General features: G+C 36.0%; 4 protein-coding genes across 4 annotated transcripts; all 4 read right to left on the bottom strand.

The window, feature by feature from the left end:
- Positions 1–398: 398 nt before the first annotated feature.
- EAF01_002020 (uncharacterized protein) lies at positions 399–1,254 on the bottom strand (the record flags this gene model as incomplete). The annotated part of the gene is made up of 2 exons (XM_038910270.1): positions 399–947; positions 1,129–1,254. 2 exons carry the CDS (start codon positions 1,252–1,254, stop codon positions 399–401), a joined length of 675 nt encoding a protein of 224 aa, XP_038775082.1.
- Positions 1,255–1,295: 41 nt separating this feature from the next.
- Positions 1,296–2,014, bottom strand: EAF01_002019 (uncharacterized protein; the record flags this gene model as incomplete). Its single annotated transcript, XM_038910269.1, has 2 exons — positions 1,296–1,404; positions 1,686–2,014. 2 exons carry the CDS (start codon positions 2,012–2,014, stop codon positions 1,296–1,298), a joined length of 438 nt encoding a protein of 145 aa, XP_038775081.1.
- Positions 2,015–3,703: 1,689 nt separating this feature from the next.
- Positions 3,704–3,940, bottom strand: EAF01_002018 (uncharacterized protein; the record flags this gene model as incomplete). The annotated part of the gene is made up of 1 exon (XM_038910268.1): positions 3,704–3,940. The coding sequence occupies one exon, from the start codon at positions 3,938–3,940 to the stop codon at positions 3,704–3,706; it is 237 nt and encodes a 78-aa protein (XP_038775080.1).
- Positions 3,941–18,440: 14,500 nt separating this feature from the next.
- On the bottom strand, positions 18,441–19,555 carry EAF01_002017 (uncharacterized protein; the record flags this gene model as incomplete). Its single annotated transcript, XM_038910267.1, has 4 exons — positions 18,441–18,803; positions 18,928–19,109; positions 19,220–19,352; positions 19,463–19,555. The coding sequence occupies 4 exons, from the start codon at positions 19,553–19,555 to the stop codon at positions 18,441–18,443; spliced, it is 771 nt and encodes a 256-aa protein (XP_038775079.1).
- Between the last annotated feature and the right edge of the window lie 4,624 nt (positions 19,556–24,179).

The following is a 24,179-nucleotide window of genomic DNA, read 5'->3' as shown; positions in this document are numbered from 1 at the left end:
ATCCATTTTTATATTCTTGGATCTAATTGCTATTTGAGTGTCAATTTATGAGAAACGGTACTTTAATATTTTATACATCCCGAATCTGTTGGAAGGCAATGAATGCTTAGCATATATCTATCCTGCCTATTTGAAGAGCCGAAATTTACCATAAACTTGGTCGTGTTGCGTCGTGAAAGTCATCCCAAGCACCAATGGAAGGCTACAGCATTTGATCATGGCCGATACCATGAGGATATTAAGCATCTTATTGAGATTGCCAGGCATATGAATGTTATTGTTTGTAAATGTCTTTGCATTTGACTCAACTTATCTACCTCATTGCTAATTGTCGTCTTTACCGGATCAACTTTTTCATCAAAACCTCACGTCACCCCTTATTCAACCCGATTCTATTATCAAACATTCATCATCCTCACTCGACAAGGATAATGGGCACTCGGGTGTGCCGCAGTTTCTTCAATTTGATATGCTCTCTCTCCTCTATGAGTTTGTGGGCCTTCCTTCTTATGAGACCTGTCCCATTCTTCATATGCATCCTCAAACACAAATTCTCGTACAGTACAGGCCAACAAAACCCTCAACTCCATCATGACTAATCCCTGGGCAATGCAGTTTCTTGGGCCATATTCAAACGGTCTCCATGCACCTTTCACAGGGTATAGCTCATGACCTGGCTCTACCAGCCATCGTTCTGGAAGAAATTCTTCAGGCCTAACCCAGTACTTCGGCGCGCGGTGCATGCCTACATGATCAATGAAGCAGACTGCGTGGTTAGTAGGACATGCATTGCCCTGATAATCATAAAGAGTAACACCTGGATATCCTTGTCTGGAACTTGACGCGGCGGGGAAAAGTCGAAGCGTTTTCTTGATGACAGCTGTTGTATAGGGCAAATCATTTGCGAGATATGGTTTGGTTTTCAAAAGTTCGCTTGCTCCATTGGTCTATTTTCCAAAGACAAGATCATGTTCTTCTCTGACTTTTTGTATCGCATCGCCATTTTTAGAGAGTAAATGGTAGATATAGCAGATTGTGCAACTGAGTGAGTCATGACCCGAGAAAACAAACAAGCGTATTTGCCTAATCGCGAATGCCTTGAAATCAGGGTCTAGCTTTAGGCTTGACATCGGCGTCGGGGGCGATTTCTACTTGTAAGATGAGATCGATAATAGCTTTGCTACGTGAATCCTTGGAGTCGGCCTTGTATTCCGCATATCTCCTATCTAGCTCTGCACTGATATATGCATCCATCTTTCTTCCGTTAGACCATTCCATGTACCATCGTGCTACGTTTATGCGGCTGAAGGGTTGATAGCAGCAGCAGGCTCATGCCAGCGAATTTGGCTGATCATAGAGTCTGCAAGAACATTGTACCCGCGTTGAGCATGAGATTCAGTGTTCCTAATCAGTTTAGCCTCGCTCGGTAATACGATGAAAGGGAAAGAGATATACATAATCATCTTGCCAATCAGACCCATAGTGAAGCGCAGAGTCGTGGTATCCAGATAGAACATATCGCCCTATTTGGCGTGCTCTCTATCACAATATCAAATAATTAGCAATTTAGATCCAGGGAAGGGTAGAAAGTCGAAAGATTGCATCAAAGAACACAAAGCATTCAGCGAGCCAAACAAATAGAGGCATACATCGGATAACAATGAGAAAAGGAATCAATGATATACCTTGAAATATCCTTATAAACTTCGATCTGCTTGACCATCCCCGGGACCAGCTTCTGGAAATGTTCATTATTAAACGCCTTATTGAATACAGCGCGCCACGGTCTCCATGACTCTTCGGGCATATCAAAAAGGTAGGGGCCTCCTGCAATTGGCTTGAAAAAGCGCGGCAAAAGGTCAACTTTTCGAGCGGTGATTAGAGTATTGGTCTGCGTTACAGAGATGGCAGTCGTCGGAGAGTGGATGCACATGAAGAGTCCAGTCATGAGCCAGAGATCCAGATAATATACACCGGTAGACTCAAAATAGTCGCGGTAGATCTCGCCGAACATATATTGGTAGTGATCATCTTTTGGAAGGCGCCTGGACATCTTCCCAAGCAGGAGAAGGTGGCCAAACAAGAAGAAATGTCCAGGTGCCACAGGCTGCAAAGTTTCTCAGTTGGCGTTCATAAAGAAGGATTAAAAAACTGACGCAGCCTTGCTTCTGAGGGTTTATCATGAGCATCCGCGCTGTGTAGAGTCGTGTGAGAAAGTAGCCCAGGAGAGTTACCCCTACGACTGAGGTAGCCGTAAATACTGGCTTGGTCTGGAAATATCATGATGGCGTGAACAATTAAATTGTTGAAGATTGACTGTTCATATGCTTGTTTGTTGTTTGTGAAGATTTGATTCTATAAATGTCGAGATATCAAATGATGATACGCCGAACCAAGAATTCAATACCACCTCAACGCCACATGATACAACGCACAAGTAGTGAGATTGGTAGATACCTAGGTAGGCCCCAGTATGCTAAAAAGGCTTTAAAGGGGCGCAGCAATGAAGTGAGCGGCCGAGTGAATTTTTTGGTGCTGTGGATAGGTATTTCATTCTTGACAATGATGGCGAGTTACCAATCACCAACTGCTACAAAATTTAGCGATTTGAGATTGGATCACCTACGGAGGTAGGCAAAATACAAATGCAATTTCGAAATGCATGGAAACCCATTTGAAAAGCAACACTTTCACATCATCTGTTTGTCATGGAGGGGTAATAAGTCTATTGAGGTATTATAAAATTACCCCAGAGGCCCGTGCCCTATAAATTCGCCTATCAGCATCGATCGACAGGGGGCGTAACTACTTACCTTGATCAGCTACCACTTCTTCGGTTGCCAATTCAACTGATGCCACTTCCGCACTGTCCGCTGGGGCAGAAAATCAGCAACTCCAATCTAGACTTCAGGCTGGTGGGGCCATTCTTGCCATTCTGGTGTCGAATCTCCTTTGAAAGGGGAGCAAAAACACAGCAAGCATACACGCGATATGAAGTTAGGGGTTAATCCCAGAACATAGCTCAGAGTCATAAGAGAACTCGTTACATCTGCTATTTTCACTAATTATGGCACAATCAATTACGTCGCAAAATTGAGCATCTACTTTATGTGAGCTATCTGTTCTATACCCTACTTTGACATTTTTAGTTTCAAATAAAGAGTGATATCGGCCTATGAGGATAATGGTTTTGAACAAAGATTATTAGAATATACATGGAAATTTTTGAACATAAGCATAAATACTCGACATTCACACAAAGACTTTCGGTTATCAACATGCAAACATAGCGGTTGGATCCATGGACTTCGTTTTTCTCTAGCAAGAGCCAACTCATGTACATTGATTTCACCAACTACCTGTCAAAATCGAAGACTGCTATCCACCAACGCGACTCCCGGAATTTAAGTGTCCTCATCATGGCATCCCCAATGAGCACCACAGAACGGCAATATAGCTGAGTAAATCACTTCAACCCAAAGCCATGGAACACATTATGCTGATTTGTGCTGATACTAAAACTGAGCTGAACATCCAATTCTTCCCTCGCAAAATCTAGGTTGCTTGCTGATTGTTGAAAAGTCGAGCTAGTTACTACGATTATGCGTTCGAAGTTCGCCGCTGATCGGTGTTGAACGTTAGGATACCCATTTAGCACTCGAGTGTGACACTTACAATTATTCCTTATTGAAGTAGAAATACCTCATTCTTTGACTGAAAAATGAGCATAAAATTCTTCCTCGTCATAACCATCAATGTCTTCATTCCTGACTTCCACGAAATCTTTGGGGATGAGGAAATATGTCACCATTTGAGAAAGAAGAAATGGTAGGGCGAAAAATCCAAAAAGTGCCAGGACTCTGACAAGCATGACTATGTATCCTCCAATATTCTGTTTCTGGAGAGCGAGATAACTGATAAGGTCAAATCCGACTGACATTGATGCATTAAACTTATGCGAGGCTAAAGTGTCTGTTGCTGTTACTACGACTGAAAGACATTAGTAACCATGTTTTATAATGATTATCAAGTCCGAGAGTCGTAGAGAATTAGCGAGTTCCGTGTAGCGAGCTCTTTCTGTATGCCTCCAGGTTATAAGATGCGAATAAGACTTGGGGCTCACATCACAAACCTTTCTTTATTGTTTTTGAACGAAATCTAAGATACTGATAGCTCGTATTAAACTGACTATATTGGATCGGACTCGCTAATAAGGCGAGGCGCGCCTGTAATTATGTTTGCTTTTTCCCTCCAAGGTGGAACTATAGTCCGAGCTCAAAAGATTCTGGTCTGTAATGAAAAATAATTGGTCTGAAAGTATCGACTTTAGAGTATTTATGAGGCGTAGTACAAAAAATGATGACGATTTGTACGTCTCGTTATAGGTTGAAGCGGCCATGGTCTGCACCGACGGGCCCATGCTCGTGATACTGCCGTACAACACTGCTTAATATGCCTTCTCTATTATAAATGGGGGAAAGTTATCTTATTACGCCTTTGTAATAACATTCATTAGTTGATATTACCTTAGTGGAGTTGTACGTAACTAGTATATAATGTATATATCGTATAGGAACTATATAAGCGAAGTTATATCGTATAAGAGAGCTTATATAATATAAACCTTCTCATTATTTTTATATTTATTTAGTGAATATGTATTGTATATATACTATTGTTGAAGGTAATTTTCCAGAATATATGTTACGGGAGCTGCCTCTAGGGTCACGTGGAAGTGGCTAGAGATCTCTCGAGGTGGTTTAGACTAGACTTCAAGTAGGAATTCAATAAGGTTGTAACTGGTTGCAATTCTCGTAACTATAGTAATGAAACTAATGATTGTTCTTGAGCACGAAGCTCTACATTGTAATGAAACCCATTCCCTTATATAGACCTTCGTTCTCTGTGCTCAGTCGGATCACAAATGATCCCTCTGATCCGATCAACTGGATCACTAATGATCCCTCTGATCCGGTTACCTAAGCGTCGGGGTCACATGACGTCTATTGTGGCAGACCATCGTAACACTATCCCCTTCCTAGCTTAGCGCTTGTCCCCAAGCGTTACTTATAGTGTTTACCCCACTTCTTGTAATAATGTAATGACTGATTTCTTTCTTTCATAATGCCTGTTGTTAGGACTCCCAAATCAACTGAAAATCGTGCTTGCTTGTATACCAAATTCAAAGAAAGAGGTTTTATTATGGATGATCCTTGTGCTCGTTGTTCTTCCCGCAAACTTGAATGTCGTGTTTTGTCAGAGTCTCGTCGTTGTGGTGAGTGTGTTAAAGCTGGTCTGAAGTGTGACCTTCTTCCTCCCACTGTCTCGGATTGGGATGCTTTGGAGCGCGAGGAACAACGTCTGGAAACGGAGCGCCGTGCTACTCTTTCTAAATTGATTCGCCTCGACACTCAGCAACGATCCCTTCGTGACCGTGCTGGTGCCATGTTGCGTCGTGGTCTGAAAACCTTGGATGAGCTGGATGCAGCTGAGGAAAAGGATAGGTTGGAAAATGAACGTGTTGAAAAGGAGCGGGAACAAGCATCTGTTTCGACTGCTGATCCTAGCGACGACTCCTTTGCTTTCGATTCTTCTTCTTTGGATCCTTCGATCCTTGCCTCAATGGATTCTCCTTCTTTCTGGGCAAATCCGGGTATTGCTGGTGGAACGCCTCCAACTTCCCAGGGCAGTTGAGGTTTGTTCTTGGTTCCCATGAATTCTCGGTATGTGGATAATCTAACCATTTGATTAAATACTTGATTGTGCCTCTGACGTACTTGCAATCTAGTATTGTTTCGACATCGTATATGGCGTTCGGGTTAACTGGTTCGATTTCCGTAAATGGCGCACTTGGCGCTCCTGGTGGTGCTGGTTCGAGTAAGGATATGTGAAACACTGGGTGAATATTCATCGTGTCTGGTAGTTTCAACCGATAATTAACGGCTCCTATTACCTTATCAATCTTGAATGGTCCTAGTTTTCTGTGATCTAGTTTATTGCTTGGTCTTTTGGTTTCGATGTTTCGTCGTAGCAGATAAACTTTATCCCCCTCTTTAAGCGTAGGTTCCATACTACGTTTCGTATTGTAGTAGGCTGCTGTTATGGATGATATAAATCTTAGATCAAGAGCAAGCTGCTCTTGTAAATCCTTTAATTGTTCGACTTGTATTATTGCTGATTCGGCATTAACCTCCTGTGGTATCGGTGTTTGGTATGCTTTAGGATTGAACCCAAAGTTAGCGCGTGCTGGTGTAATCTTTGTGGTTTCCGTTTCCGATGTGTTATATGCGAATTGTGCCATAGGTAATAGTTCTACCCAATTGTCCTGTCGGTAATTTACGTAGCATCTAAGATATGCTTCCATTGTCTGATTGGTCCTCTCTGTTTGACCATCTGTTTGTGGGTGGAAAGATGTCGATAGCTTTCTCTTGATACCCATAAGTGCTAGCAAGGTAGTCCAGAATTTCGAGGTAAAGAGCTTGTCTCGATCCGAGATTATCTCATCTGGTACTCCGTGTATGCTTACTATGCCCCTTAGGAACACATATGCTAGTTGCTCAGCATCCCATGTTTCCTTGAATGGTATCATGTATGCAAATTTTGTCAATCTGTCTACTACATTGAGTATTGCGTCGTACTCAATTCCTGTAGTAGGGTCTTTCGAGAGTGGTAGTTTAACCACAAAGTCCCATGTAATGGACTTCCATGGCTGAGAAGGCATGTCTGGGGTCTGGAGCTGACCATACGGAGCATGTCGTGATGACTTGTTTCGTATGCAGGTGTCGCAACTTCCAACAACTTCTTCAACTATCGTTCTCATTCGTGGGAAGTAACTGATTTCCCGGATTCTTGCAAATGTCCTTGCAATTCCTTGATGTCCGTGTGCCGGCAACCCATGTTGTTCCGTCACAAATTCCTTAGTCATTTGACTCGGAATGTATACTTTCCCATGAAAGTATATGGTTTCGTTTTCTATTGTGAATCCTGGTTCTATTGCTTTGCGTATGCGTGTAGCTGTAGCATCCTTGTCGTAATGTGATTGGATTTGGTTTCTGAGATGGTTGTCTTCCAATATATGAGTAGCTGCAAGCTGTGGTGCATTGTAAACCAGTGATTCGCCTTCTTTCTTGAATATTGCGTATGATTCGTACGACTTATTCTCTTGGTATTCTGGTTTTCGGCTGAGAGCGTCGGCTCTAGCGTTTTCTGATCCTTTAACATATGAAATCTTGAAATTGTAATTGGCCATGGTCTCCGACCATCTGACCTGTCGTCTGTTTAACTGCTTCGTTGTGGTGAAGTAAACCAAGTTCTTATGATCCGTATACACCTGTACTGTGTATTTTGATCCTTCCAAATATACTCGCCATTCTCTAAATGCGTCGACTATCGCCAGTAATTCTTTGTCATATATTTCGTAGTTCAATTCGGCTGGTGATAGTTTTCGAGAGTAGAATGCGATTGGTTGCTATTTCTCATTTTGACCTGGTTGGCTCAGAACTGCCCCTATAGCGAAATCTGAGGAGTCCGTCTCCACTATGATTTGCTTATCAGGGTCGAATGTCAACAGTATTGGCTCCTCGGCCACTGCCTGTTTGAGCGTTTCGAAGGACTCCTGCGCCTTGGCGGTCCATTCAAAGCTTCCTTGATCTTTTATGGTTAACGTGGTCAAGGGTGTAGTAATCCCTGAATAACCCTTGATGAATCTTCTATAGAAGTTGACGAATCCTAGAAAGGATTGTACTTCCTTGATTGTGGTCGGCTGCTTCCATTCGAGCACTGCCTTAACCTTGTCTTTGCTCATCTTGAGCCCTTGGCTTGACACGGTGAATCCTAGGAACTCTGTTTCCGTAACATGGAATTCACATTTGCTTGGTTTACATAGCAAATCGGCTTTGGTTAAACTTTCAAGAATGTTGCTGACATCTTTGATGTGTTGGACCTCGTTGTTTGAATATACTAGGATATCGTCCAAGTAGCATATACAACAAGTGTCCAAGTACTGTAACAACACATTGTTCATAAGTCTCATGAAAGTAGCTGGTGCATTAGTTAGCCCGAAGGGCATAACTTGATATTCGTATAGCCCGTATCTTGTCTTAAAAGCGGTTTTCCATTCCTCGCCTTTCTTCATTCTAATCAAGTGGTACCCGTTTCGTAGGTCCATCTTGGTAAATATTGTAGCTCCGCCTAATCGATCTCTTAATTCCGTAGCTAATGGAAGTGGATATCGATCCTTCTTGGTAAGCGTGTTGAGCTTTCTGTAGTCCACAACTAGTCTCTTAGTACCATCCTTCTTGGGTACCCACATAGTTGGACTTGCCACTTGGGACGTGGATTCCCTGATCCATCCCTTGGCCAAATTGTCATCGATATATTCCCTGAGCGTCTTCAGCTCATCGGCTGACATTGAATAAATTGGGGTGTGCACAGGCATCTTGCCTTCCTCCAATATTATCTCATGATCCCATGGCTTGTGTTCTGGCAAAGCCTCATGGATCCCTGGTTCCTTGAACACATGTTCGTATTTCTTGTACTGTTCTGGTATCATAGGCTCTTCTGCCTTGATTGCGATTTCCTGCCGTGTCGTTGGCTTCTGCATTTGTAGAGGAGGTGTACTGGCCTTCGCTCTTAATGGAGGACCCTGGACTGGGTGTCCTACGTCGCCGGTGTTGTTCGCGTTCAACTCTCCTTGGCGCGTGTTACGTCTCGCGGACGCCTTGAACGTGTCGTCGTGACCGTTCTTGCACTGATCAAATGTCACTGTCTCTTGTGACCAATCTATCTTAGGATTGTGTGCCTTCAACCATGGCATCCCTAAGATGATCTGTTGTTGGCCCAATGGCACAACGTCAAGCTGTATAACCTCTGAATGTTGGGTTATGTTCATTTGTACTGGTCGTGTCTCCTGTGAAACATTCCCGTCAGATCCTGCTAGTTGTCCGTCAACTAACTGCAATTGGTAGGGTTTTTGTTTCTTCTGGAGTGGAACTCCCAAGTACTTTGCAGCTTCTGGTGCAATAAAATTTCCTGTAGCCCCTGAATCTATCATGGCTTGCTGTATTTGTCCGTTTATTTTGACCTTGCAGTATATCTGTCCTGCTTGTCCTGTAGCATTCAATTGCTGGGTAACTTGTTTTTTGTCTGTTTCATTGGATTGTTGGTTCCTTGTCTTTCTTTTCTTGGGGAACCATCCGGTTGCTTCTTTATCTGATCGATGGATTCCGCAGAATTCATCATAGCAAGCAGTCCAGCTCATCATCGCGTGATCTGCTGGTATCTCTTCCTTAATACATTCTTCCGTTACCGACGGTGATGGGGTTCGGTAATACTCCTGTTCCCACAAATCTACTGCATTCATACCCTCTTGGTTTCGTGGTAACTCATCCAATAATTTCCGGAATTCTTCACTGGTGAAGGTCTCAGTTTCTTCGGTCTTAGCTGGATGTTCCTGGGATACAAAGGTAGCGTTAAGTTGGCCTTTGCCGAACTTGGGTTTGAAGTTGCCTTTCTTTCCTCCTGTCTTCTTACTTCGGCAATCCGCTGCCCGGTGCCCTGTTTTTCCACATTCAAAGCATAAGTTGTTTTCTCGTCTACGTTTCTTTTCCTGATCATCATTCCTGTTTGCGTGGTGCGTGGCGTCTAACTCCATAGGGTCTCCGTATCTCTGTGGATTGTATCGTGGTCTACCCTCGTTCTTGCGGTAACGCCCTTGGTTTTGATTTTCTTGAGGTTTGTATGATCTTTGGCTTTGCTTAAATCTGTAGAGACGATCGTCGGCTTCAATAGAGTCCTTGATTAAGTCGTTCAAATCATTACTCTCGCCGTCTCGGTCTAGTTCCAATCGTACTTCTGGTTTGAGCCCTTTTCGGTAATGGCTCATGATGGCGGTCTTATCCCATTTGGTCATTCCTGCATATCTTCGGAACTCCGTAGCGTACTTGAGGGCTGATCCTGTTTGCTTGATGTTAAAGATCTTTTCCTCGGCTATCTCTAACTCGTTGGCGTTTCCGAAAATCCTACGGATTTCTGTTTTGAACCCTTCGAAGCTCTCGAAGATTACTCTGGTAGGTTTCATGCGGTATCGCTCGCTGTTCTCGAAGTAGTCCCGCAAGTATGGCTGAATCCATTTGCCTGCTTCTCCTCTGAGGTATGATACGGCCCATACACTCTTGGATTCCTTTTCGGTAAACTTGTCTTCGTTGAATCTGAAGTAGATTTCAAGTTGCAAGAGGAAGGTGTCGAGTTCCTGTCGACTTCCTTGGTATTTGTCTGGTAAGGCAATCTTGAGTGTTTCGTTGATGGTAATTTCCTTGGGAGCATCGGTCATCTCGACATCGTCGGTGTCGGGTGCTTGTGCCTGACTGCTCGCGGATGCACTGGTGGGTGCCATATCGTCGGTTGGTATTGAATCGGTACTTGAAGCAGAAATGGTGCTCAAAGTGTTACGGGAGCTGCCTCTAGGGTCACGTGGAAGTGGCTAGAGATCTCTCGAGGTGGTTTAGACTAGACTTCAAGTAGGAATTCAATAAGGTTGTAACTGGTTGCAATTCTCGTAACTATAGTAATGAAACTAATGATTGTTCTTGAGCACGAAGCTCTACATTGTAATGAAACCCATTCCCTTATATAGACCTTCGTTCTCTGTGCTCAGTCGGATCACAAATGATCCCTCTGATCCGATCAACTGGATCACTAATGATCCCTCTGATCCGGTTACCTAAGCGTCGGGGTCACATGACGTCTATTGTGGCAGACCATCGTAACAATATAATAATAATAATATTCTAGTAATAGTAAAAGACTTAGTCACTTTAGCTTGAAGAATAAATCGAATATAATATAAGAGTTGAATTGAAGACAAATTATAAGAGAGAGCTTGATTGAGTTGAATTTGCTTGCTTTTTCTGGGGTTTCTTTAAAGAATATCCTAGGTTTATATAGTTTGTAATGAAATTTTAGTAGTTTTTATGCTTATAAATAAGATCGATTTAAATCTGTGACGAACCTAACAAACGTTTAAAGATCAACCTTAGAATTAAAAGCTATAGAAATAAAGAGAGTGTGATATAGAGCTATATATGCGATTGGCTTGGAGCTTAGTGTTGTATTAGCTTGATTGAATGTGATTATGTATATATTGTGATATTACCTCTTTCTTTTGAAGAGTGTTACAACGGATTAGTAACAGGCTGTAGAATCACTGACTTATAGGCTATAATGGTATTATAGGCCTCAGTGATTCAGCTGCAGTATACCGGGGGACACTAGGCACCCAAGGAAAGCCTCAGGCATGTATATAGTATTAGTTATAGAATACACTGAATCATAGGACATGGTTCCTAGGACAGTAGGGTCCTAAGAAGAATAAGCAATACAGGACACAGTAAGCAAGAGAGGTCTTGCTAGGATTAGTAAGCTCCCAAGGGATTAGCCCTAGGACAGGAAATAAGACAGGACGACAAGACTCACGGGACTAATATCACGTGATGGACCATCCCATCAGTCCCACCGATTATTATCAATGGGATCAGTGGGATCCCACTACGCCCACTACTCTCAGTGAGTGGGATCGATGGGATCGCAGAGTGCAAAGGTCTATATAAGGGAAAGGGTTTCTTTACATGTAGAGCTTCGTGCTCAAGATCAATCATTAGTTTCATACTATAGTTACGAGAATTGCAACCAGTTACAACCTTATTGAATTCCTACTTGAAGTCTAGTCTAAACCACCTCGAGAGATCTCTAGACACTTCCACGTGACCCTAGAGGCAGCTCCCGTAACAAAGAGTTCGTTTCGAACTTATTTTAAATAAATGATTCAAGTATAAAATATGATTAATAAAACTTATTTTTATTATTATTATTATTATTTTCTTTATTGATTTTTTGTAAAATATTTTGAGAGGCTAGATGTATTATTATTAAATGAAAAGTGTTGATAAAAGTTTATACTTCTTTTAAATGATTTTTAAAATATCGATTGTTGATTATTTTATTTAGGTTTTTATTATTATTGTTGTTGTTGTAGAAGTTAATAGGAGTAAATATAATAATTGGGATAAATTCTTTTCGATTTCGAGTGTTTTAATATAGATTAAATGGGTAGGATTATATTTAATAAAAAGTATTTTTGTATTGAATATACTTATTTTCCTTATATAATTGAATTCTTTTAGTAAAGGAAAACTCAGGTGTTTTAATATAAGGTGGGATTGGAGTGTAATCGGCTTTGTTTAAAGGGATGTTAAAGGTATTAAGAATATTAAGATTATTAATATTTATTAGATTATAGTTTTAAGAGTGGGATGGATTTTATAATAAATATAAGGCTTTAGGTTCATTAGAATGAAATAATATAGAGAATCTATTTGTTATATATATAGTTAATTGTTATATAATCTAAATAAAGTTGAGATATGAATGAGGTAATAAAAGTTGTTGAGAAAGATGATTTTTAAGAATAGTATTAAATTTATTACAAAAGATTGAGATTTTATTTGAATTAGATCAATTCTAGCCTTTTGCTTTATAAAGAGTTCTTTCAAATTTCATAATATAGGTATGTAGAAAATCTATTCCTTATTTAAAATTGAATGGTTTATCTTTAATTTTCTATATTTTCTTTGAATTGTTGTAGATATGTGTAAGTTGATTTAGGATTGTTGTATAATTTAAGGGAACATTTTGATTGAGAAAAGAAAGTTAAGATAGTATTATAGCTTGTATATAAGATTCAAGATTGAAATAAACATAATAAAATTGAATAATAAAGTCGCTAATTGTAATACTATCTATTTATAATTTTGCTTGAATTGAGAATAATCATATATTAAATTTCTAAAAGTTATTATTAAACTTTTCGAAATCAGAAAGAGAGGGTTTCGATTGAGAAGGTATTTGAATGGTAGGAATGTGCTCGAGGATTAAGAAGTGTAGGAATAAGATTTTATTTTATTAATAAATCATTTCGCTATAAAGTTCTATAATCATAAGGTTTATTGAAGTATAATCTATAATTAAGAAATTAAGGGCAAAAAAAGAAATAACATTTTCGAATAATATTAAGAAGATCTATATATAAACAAAAGAGTAGAAATAATATACTTAAATAAAAATAAATAAAATATATATAAGGACTTTATTTATAAATATATACTAATATTATTCTATTTCTTATCTGAAAAAGTTTTTAATAATATAACAAATTTAACAAACATTTAAAGATTAATTTTAGAATTAAAAGTTACAGAATTAAAGAGAATATATTATAAAGTTATATATATGATCGGCTTAAAGCTTAGTGTTGTACTAGCCTGATCGAACGTGATCACGTGTATACCGTGACAAAATCGAATCTTATAGAATCATTTTATATTATAAAAGAAAAATACAATTAATTAATTTAGTTAATTTATTAATAGTCTTTTATATGATTTTATGTCATTCTATTTCATTATAAATTAATTTGATAAGAGATATAGCTATATTATAATATAATTTTATAATATAAAATCATATTATACTTATATTATTAATTCATATATAGCTTGATTAGTAAGATATTAATAAGTGATTTAGTATATTTATTATAGAATCTCACAACTATATATACATTATGTAAGCTTTTTAAGCGAAAATATAATATAGTATGACGTACCTAAGTACCTATAGATTAATAACTAGGAATAAATAACTTTAAAAAATCAAAAATCTCTAATATAAACTTAATGAATAATCAATTTAATAATGAATTATAAGTTTTATTTTTTATTCAAAGTTATATATACTACTACTATATTATAGAGAATGTTGATTTAAATAAGAATTCTTAATAACTGAAAGAGATATTTAATATTAAATTAAAAATTAAATAAATAATACGACAAATATTAGAAATAAGACTTTTTTATATACTGATATCTAAAATGTTATAATTAATATTTCTTTTCTTAAAAATAATGTGTTAAAGTAAATTTTAATATTTTTGTTTTTAATACTCTTCAAAAAATGATATTTTATTCTAAATTTCGATTTCTTGTTAAATCTTATTTTAATCTTAAAAATAAAGAAATTTTATTTTAATTTCAAAATAAAAGAATAATATTCTAATATCAAAATAAAAAAATTAGTTTTATCTTATAATATACTATTATTCAATTAAAAATTAAAGGTTAAAATATAATTTGAAATATAATTTAATAAAATATTTTAGTTTTATTAAATTGTTTAATAAAAAAATATTTCTTTTTGAATTTAAATTAATTCAAAAATAAATCTAGAATATTATAACTTCTAATTTCAGAATTAAAATAATGAGAAAGAATATCGAATAAAAATATCATTTTTTGAAAATGTATTTAGAACAAAAATATCAAAAGTACTAATTTAAAAAAGAAGAAATATCAAATTTGACATTTTAGATATCAATATATAAACTAGTACTATTTCTAGTAGTTATCGTAAATAATATTATTGCTTAATAAGCTATATTGAAAACGTATAGGAAAACTTATACTGTATAGGAAAATTCATATCATATAGGAAGACTTATATTGTATAAGCGATATACATTATGTAGAGAATTTTATATTGTGTATATACTCTATAAATTCGCTATAAAATGTATATATCATACATGAGTTACGTACAACTTCACTAAGGTACCTATATATAAATCGTTCCAAGAGATTTTCGGACCACCTGTTTTACCAAGCATCTTGGCACGAGGATTTGCATGGCTCCCAAGGATCTCAGTGTAATAAACACGATGATTTTTTGTCAAGGTAGCAGTGAACCATAGATGAAAAGTTTCAAGTTCAGTGAGAACTAAAATAGTAAGTGTATTGTAGCATGCACACGCAAACTAATGTTTGATTTAACCATGAAGTTTGTGAATGACAGGCAACCTTTGTGCAAACCTGTCGTAAGCCTAGAGTTTGTGAGCGAGGTGAAGGTATGGAATATTTCTAGAAGTGTTTTCACTATGGATCTGCAGCATCACCCGTAGACAAGACTAGAGGAGGAAGGCGTTGGTGAGATTATCCTGTCAGCGTGCAGTGAGGCACATAGAGGATGAGGTTACTCTTAGATCATACTCAAAGCTGCTGCGCACCCTTTTCTATGCATCGAGGAATGATAGATGGTCAGAGCCGCCACAAAGGTGACTTTCTCGGTAGAGCTTGGCGACAACTACATCGGCCTACAATGCACTTAGATTACACTTGGATGTGGCTACGAGGCAGAATGTGAATAGTTCATAAGGGCAACTAAGCTCAATAACATACGGAGATCTAGTGATTTCAATATGAAGTGTCTCCTTCTTGAAGCTTAGCTCTAGAATAATAATATTATTATTAGTATTCTAGTTTTAATTGAAGACTCAGTCACTTTAGATTTAGGTATAAATCGAATATATAGTATGAGAGTTAAATTGAAGACAAATTATAAGAAAGAGCTTGAATTGATCTGAATTTGCTTGCTTTTTCTAGGTTTTCTTTAAGGAATATCCTAGGTTTATATAATTTATAATGAAATTCTAATGGTTTCTATACTTATAAATAAGATTAATGTAGTTTAACACCGAGTGGGTTATATCACCAAGTGGGCTATTTTCATCTCAATTTATACCTTCAAATACAGATCATTTAATAATCATTGAATTAATTGATTTAAACTATTAAGAATCTAATAATTTAGGATCTATTACATTGTTTTAATAGATTCTTGTATTATAATCTGTCTTTCTGTATTTACTATAATATTAATTAGAAAATACTTCCTTATTAGAATTTCCTCTTTTTTAATGCTTATTATGTTAAATCTGAATATTAATTTTTTATTGAGATAATATATTAAAAGCCTTTTATTTAATAAACATTCCTTTTTAATGTAATTAAGTTTTTTTTGTGTATTGATGTTTGCTTAATGTTTTATTTACTACTTGAAGTGTATAATTCTTTATATTTAAAAGTATATTTTCATAAGCTAATCTTTTTATACTTTTAATTAAAATTAATATAATTTCGAATATAGATATAAAAAAGCTTAATTGATAATAAGTTATTCAAGATTTAATTAATATTAATTGAGAAAAAGCTTTAATTAGGTTATAAGAAGTTTAAGAAATCCATTGATTTAGATTAAAAGAGGAGGGGGTAAATATATGAATTCGAATATCTAATTTCGAGAATACAACTTTAGAATTAAATAGGATTAAATTTGTTCTTTGGAATTCTGATTTTATATTTTAAGAGGTAATTGATTCCTTGTATATAATTTTAAAAGCTATAAAGAATTCAATCTTCGAAATATAATTAATATATACTTTAATAAATCCATCAATTTAATTATTATATAAATGTTTTAGATTACTAAAATAGTCAATATTAAGTGATTGAGTTAAATAACTTGAATGTAATAATAAATGTAAATATATAATATTATTCTCTTTATAGTATGCTTAAAAAGCTATTGATTTATAGCTTTTATATCTATCCAATATTAACATTCAATATTTGCTTTTTCTTCGATTCTTAATGTACTTATTGAAATATTTTAATTATTCTAAATCTGTCTCATTATTTGTCCATCTATTAGATGTAGATTTAATAACCCAATCCATAGGAAGATTAATTTCGGTATACTAATTAAAGAGATAAATCTGTTTTTAAACTATTAGAAATAAAAGAATAACTTCATCCTCTTTATTTCCACATATTATTACTATAGCCCATTCTCAATTGCCTAATTGTACTACCTTGTTTCTATTATTTTGTTTAATATTAGTTATTATTATTACTGTATATATAATCCTCATTATAAAGCCTATTTCATCGAAATTATAGAAATCTTCATTCAAAATGTTGTATTTCACTTGCATATTTGTAATTAATTAAAACCATTCTTCAAAAAACTTAGAATTTTTATAAAAAGCTTTTTGAAAATTATAAATACAATTAAAACACATCTTTAATTCAATTCGATACTTTATAAATCAATACATTTAAAGCTTCCCAATACATTTCGCACCCTTCAATTCAAGAATATAATTTACCATATCTTCCATATTCTTAAGTTTAAATAAAAAACCTTTTGGATTTATATTAAGAATATATTGAATAATTACTTTCTCTTTTAATTCTATAATCTTATAATAATTCACTCGAATTTCTATATACAAAAGTAAATTATTCATTTTATAGCTAATTATTATATAAAATATATTATATAGTTGAATAACCTATCGAATACTTAGTTTTTTATTTTTTTGAAGAGCTTTAATAATTAAAAGTAAATGTACTTCTTTATTTGTAAATTTCATAATAAATAATTAATAAAACATATATTGAATATAAAGAGTGTAAATTGAGATGAAAGTGGCCTACTTGGTGATATGATCTACTCAGTATTAAACTACATTAATTTAAATCTAATCTTACAGAGTCATTTATATTATAAAAAGAAAGTACAATCAATCAATTGTTAGTCTGCTTTTTTAATAATCTTTCATATCATTTGATTACATTCTATTTCATTATAAATTAATTTAATAAAAGATATGTCAATATAATGATATAATGATATAATTTTATAATATTAAATCATATTATATATTTATTAGTCATCAATATATCTCTTAATTAGTAAGATATTAATAAGTGATTTAGTATACTTAGTATAGAATCTCATACTCCTTTCCCTTCATGATACATACATAGAGTGAGTGCCTACCGAATTGAAACCCCAACATATGAAAAAATTATCCGAAGGCTTCATATTTTAAACAACAGCTTTCAAGATGCGTCTATCTCAATATGATCATTTGGGTCGAATTTACAAGCAAGAATTGCTCGCAAGTACAATCCCTCACCTGAATCAAGCAACTAGTGGTTAATGAGAAACAGGCTGGAATGCAAGAGTTACATCCACCCGTGACGGGTCGTGATATGGTCTAGATTTAGTTAAGGCTATCAGAGGGGCGAATGAGAAGGTGATTGACGAGATTCAAAATGAAAAATAGAAAGCAGAAATTTTTGGTCCCGTTCAACAGTATACTTGGAGGCGATCTTCTAGATACTCATGCTAATTCGTTGTCGAATTAAGTCTTTTTGTTGTCTCATACATAGCACAGGCGGAAATGAGAACCACAGTAAGAATTTTCCACGAATTTTGCCATGATTTACATTCAACTTCGGTGCGATATTTATGGGTTCTAGTCAATTATCCACTTGCTTAGGTCGATCATGAAGAAATTTCAATGTTAGAGCGATGACATGGCATGTCAACTTTAAGTTGTTCTATTTTGACCTACTCGATCAAGCTTATCATTCTCTATCAGAACACTCGTAGCAAAAATCAGCCTAACCTCCCCGTATACTCATAGTCAGTGACAGTTGCGTGGCTTCTCAAATATCTTCCATGCGAATCTTTCTACCCACTTAACGTTCTCTTCTTTTAATTGTGAAAGGTATCTTGTTCTTTGGGGCTTGAGTGCCATAAGCATAAAATGCCATTCTATGTTTGAAATGTTTTTCCTCTGTCAACAACTCAACGTCATATTGTTGCACAATTCTTGCAAAAACAGCAATGATCTCACGTTTAGCCAAGAAGCGCTTTGGGTAAGTCCTTTTTTCCACGTTGTATTTAATGAAAGAATTTTGCATGATGGATTTGTAATAGATAGGCTTTGAGGAATTCTTTTGATGAGAAGATGACATGAATTGTGAAATACCATTGAATGACGGTGTTGTGATGATAGGTCCGCTCATAGCGTTCTCTGGGTATAGTAAGAACCGATCCGCCTAGAAGGTATCTAGTGAAAATTCTCCATTTCTCGAGTTCCAGACTTTGGCATCGTGATGTGCCGGGCCACAAGGTACTAGAATGGGAGTCTTTTTTAGGAAAAATCCACTGATTCACATACACCGGTGAATGATGGCTATAGAGAACGTGTTGAACTTCCACATGCAAGCGAATGACTTCTGCATAAATCGATTGTAGCAGCGGAATCTGAATTAGTTTATGAAAAAACTGGGGTGATGCAAGAGATTCAGGATCTAAAGCAGCTTCCTGTAGTTCTTTCCGAACACGGGAAAGTAAAGCTGGATCTTTGAATATTTATATTACGGCCCATACTGCCACCTTGTGCACATTGATGCTTGCGCTGATGAGATAGTCAGTTATGTCTGTTGTTGAAGGAAAGGTATATTTGACCTACCCCATAAGAGACCGAAATTCGATACAGCCATTGAATCATAGTCCCAACCGTCTACCTTTGATAGGTATTGCTGTCGTTCTCGTATGCATCGTGAGCCCCACCAAGGATCAGCATCACCATCAGCATCAACATACTGATCCTTGAACTGGAATCTCGCGATACTGTGCCATGTTTTCACGGTGGCAACAAGCTTTCTGCAAGACTGGAAGCCCTAGGGACAAACCAAGGGAGGAAAGATTTCACAAGTTGGTTGGTATATGGAAGGAACTCGAGAAATTCTTTAGTGAAATCGGGATTTATGGCTTCGAGGAGTGGACCTGCTATGGCCTTGTTCATCGACGCTTTCAAGGGCAAGTCCCAGAATTTTATGATATCATCATGCTTGGTCCATTCTTGACTGATGTGTAGCGCCTGGAGTTTGGAGGAAAAATCCTGTGACTATCGTTTGTAAAGTCCAGAAAGCTCATCTCCAGTAAGCAACCGCAGAAACCCAATGTGTGTATTATAGTCGACACGATACGTTTTCGTAGGTTCTAAATATCTATGTTATATTCTGTCTAAAGAACTAGCTATATATAGAAAATTATAGATCTTATATAGATGTTATAGAAAGAGCTAGTTTCTTTCGTTTTTGCTAAAGGCTTGAAATACAGTAACTAATGAATTGAGGTGATTTACTAGATCCTAGTGATCAACGTTCATACAATTATAGAAATGTTATTATGAAAGTAGTATTGTTAGTAGAGGAGAAAGAAGAGAGGTTTTAGAAAGCTTTTATATAATATGTAAGAGATATAATAGAACGAGTAGGAATTAATTATCTTTTTCTAAACTAAATTTTTAAAGAACTATAAATACTAGCTATAAATAATATTATATAATTTGTATATATTTTTCTATATGTATTAAATATTATAACCAAAAACTAATAATCTTTACTAAAATATATAACCTTATTATACAACTCATTAATAAATATACAAACTTATAAAACACCTAAAAGAAAAAGTATAATTTCATAATAAAAATAATTATTTAGAAAATTCAATTGAAATTCACATTTTCGATTAATCTCTTTGAAAATCAGATGTATGAATCTCAAGTACAAAAATTCTATATTTTTTCAAAATTAAATTGAAAAAATTTAATATTAATATTTTTATAAAAGGATATATAATTTTTTATTAAACTTTTTATTAAGAAAATATACTATTTCTTTGAAGCTTAAATCTCTTTCTTTTAGAAAAATCATAGAAAATCATTTTTAATATATAAAATATACAATTTATTATTTTGATCGATATTAAACTATATTTTAAATTTTAATTGAATTTTAAAGTTGATAAATTTGAGTGTGAAATTATACTTTCATATTACGTTGTCTCATGAGTCTGTATACCTACTAATGACCTTGATTTGTTATAATCGTATTGTAATATTTTATATTATATCGTATCATAGTATACTTAAGATAAATAAAGTGAGTTAGAAAGTAAGTATTATGGAACAAATAGATATATACCTAGAGAGATAAATAGATTTAGAGTCGAGACGAGGAGAATAAAGGAGAGGATGGAAGATAATGTAATATATCTTAAAGGAGGTTGAGATGGGAAGTCGTAGGAGATGGGAAATCGAGATGAGGATTTCTGTCACGGGACCACTTCTAGGAGCATTCAGAAGCTTTACCGCTATGCCACAAAAGCATAAAAGACTAGGAGATAGAACTGGAAGTTCTATCTTGCTCTCACATATATCGCAGGATAGGACAGGAAGGGCTAGTGTCACCTCGTGACAGTTTCGTGGGTTCACCAGTAGGTACACAGACTCATAGAACACTTAAAAAGAAAGTATAATTTCATACTAAAAAGAGCGATTTTAATAATTTAATCAAAATTTGAATGACTATTGAATTCTTTCAAAACAAAAATTTATAGTTTTCAAACTTAAGAATTTTATATAATAAAAAAAAATGAAAATAAAGAAATAAAAATCCAAGTCTCAATAACTGATTATATAATTTCCTATTAAAATATTTAATGAGGCATCGTAATATTGAATTTTCGAGTTCAAATCTCTACTTTTCCATATAAATCTTTCATATATCATTTTTTTATATTTAAAAAATACAATTTATTAATTAGAATGATATCCGATTGAAAATGGAATTTTGATTGAATTTTGAAGTTAATATAATTGAAAATGAATTTGTGCTTTCCTATCACGTTGTCCCGTGAGTCTGTGCACCCACTGGTGGTTGTAGTAATTAGGAATGGGGGATGGGCAGTGGATTTGGGGGTTTGTGTTGCTGAGAATGATATCGATATCGATAATGATTAATGTCGATAGTATTGATACAAAATCTAGGATTCTAGATAGGTCAAGCTTAACCATAGGTAAGCGATATTTTTCCTCGAGGGATACGATAGGTGGACGGGAGGGGGCAGAAGCGGAAACTTAAATATTATCTGGGAAATGTGAGGGGTAAGTGTAAATGTCAGAATAAGAGCCAGGATAAAAGAGGATTCTCAGTCATGGATTATAAGATATTATATGCAATATGTAATGTCTGATATATGATATGGATATGAATCTGATACTGTATGGTATGGCATGGTATGGTATGGTATGATAAGATGATATGATATAAAAATGGAGTTTGTGATGCGATACGATGAGAGGGGGGGAAGATGTGATATTATGTGATGTGATTGTATGGGATGGTTTGATATACAGAGCACAGTGGGTAGGTATATGCTAATGTGATCTGATCTGATCTGATATGGATTTATTTAACGGGGTGAGGTGTTGTATTTTGTTGTGTGTATTGGGTTAGTTGTGGTGTGAAGTGGGAGAATACCGGTATGCAGTGGGGTGGGAGTGGTGAGAAAGGAACGCAGGAGTTTGAGAATGTATGGTTTGGGAGGGTTGAATCGTATTGAACTAACCTTAATGTAAGGAAGGATACAAGATACAAGGAGAACATGCATTTCAAGCAGGAGAACAGGACAGGCACAGGAAGCGGAAACACCGAGGGAATGATTTTCCTTACGGTACAGAGTAATTACGAGTAAGTGTGTTGATGTATCAATCAATTCGCACGTACCTGTTCTCCATTTCATCTGTATGTATGCATCTGCCGGTATGTAGGTATCCCTCATCCATCTGTACTCGGTTACCCCTTATGAGTATACCGGTCAGCTGTAGATTGTAGCAGCTCCGTTTCAGGGTTGAAACTGAAGTGGTGGTTGGGGATCTCGTGATGTGTGTATGTTACACGTTACATGTTATATATTGGATAAGTTATCTAGTAATGAGTAATGTATTACAAAGTACTTATAAGTGGGAATGTGAATGAATGAGTGGTTGATAGATAGATTGATTGAACGGTTGGTTAGATGGATGGATGGATGATTGAATGAAGTGTTCCGCATTGCATATACCAGTAGAATATCTGGGAGGATTCCAGACCATACATTCGTACCTCCATCCATTCATCTATCCTAACCATCCATCCATCCATCCATCAGCGATACCCCATAGAATCTCCATACCGCGTACGCAAACATTGGAGAATTCCCTGCATATATATGTATGTGTTGTTCTCCGTAGCGATTGACCAGGCCAAAACTCAAAAAGACAAGGAGGTCTAGAATGTCAAGTTTTAACTGGTGTACATTGTACAGAGAGTTTGATGGACTCGTCACTCGTCATGAGAAAATATACTGTGTACATTGTAAGACTTGACATAACGGGGAACTTGCAGACTGGAGGAAGAGGACAGAAAATATGGGGCAGGGAAGAGGAGAGGCTTCTAGATCTTGGGGGGGAATTTCGATGCAGAGATGTGGAATCGACACTGTCTACGAAGTTGAAGAAGTCGAAGGAATGAATGCAGAATGCCGTTTGACGTGTTACGTGGAGTACCTAGGAGGGGGAGGGGAGGGGGAAGGTACCGGTTGGTTAGGTTTCTTTGGTTTCTTTCTTTCTTTCTTTCTTTCTTTTGAGAATGAATGGGATGGTGATGATGATAGTGTTGATGATGGTGTTGATGATCGTAGAGTTAGTTTATCCTATCTTTTAGAGTTATGTAAATACCTGAGTAGCTGAGCTCCATAAGTAAACCAACAATTTTCACATTTCTTTCCTTTTTCATAATCCACTCACTAACTACTGTATACGAGTACAATTTCCAAGGTTATTTTTATCATCATCATCATCATTCATAATTAGTTGGTCCAGATCACTTATCAAAGTGTGAGAATGAAGTTTGAGAAGATTCCAGAGATTCCACATCCAGTCTAATAATCCGATGGATGGGTGGCAAAGGGGGTTTCGTAAGAACTGGTATTATCAAAGCGTAATCACATCAACTCACTTCTTCAGTGTGAATCCTTCGTATTGATATCATTTCATCACACTTTGCATCGCATCATCTTTTAATGCTTCGTTTTTTTGACTAGGGAGTTGTGCAGGGGGATGAATTGATTGATTGATTGATTCTTTTTTTTTTTTTTTTTTCGTATTTCCCGAGGTTGTTGTTGATATCTTTTTTGATATGTAGGATATTATCTGGGTTATTGGATGGGAAGATTCGAGGGGGAGGAGGGGGGAGTTGTCTAATTGTGTGAGTTGATGGCTTCTGCAGGTACATTTTTATGCAGAGTACCTACATTTGGGAATATGTATAGAACAATATAGGTGGTATAGAAGGTAGAAGGTAGAAGGTACAGGCAAACCGACAGATATATACATTACCCGGGGAAAAGACCAAAGTTTGGCCATCAATTCAAAGTTTGACCTTCTCCAGACCTCCAGACAATTTCTGTAACATGGTGTTCGGTTATGTTACGATATACTTCGGACACATATTATAAATATACAGATCGATAACTATACAGAGGATATGACTTATCTAATCTCCATCCAATATATTGATCGTCAATTGATGTTCGAGTAT

This window comes from Botrytis porri (assembly GCF_014898465.1).
Source record: "Botrytis porri strain MUCL 3234 chromosome Unknown BPOR_002, whole genome shotgun sequence".
NCBI classification, from domain to species: domain Eukaryota; kingdom Fungi; phylum Ascomycota; class Leotiomycetes; order Helotiales; family Sclerotiniaceae; genus Botrytis; species Botrytis porri.
This window is presented reverse-complemented; position numbering and strand designations above follow the sequence as displayed.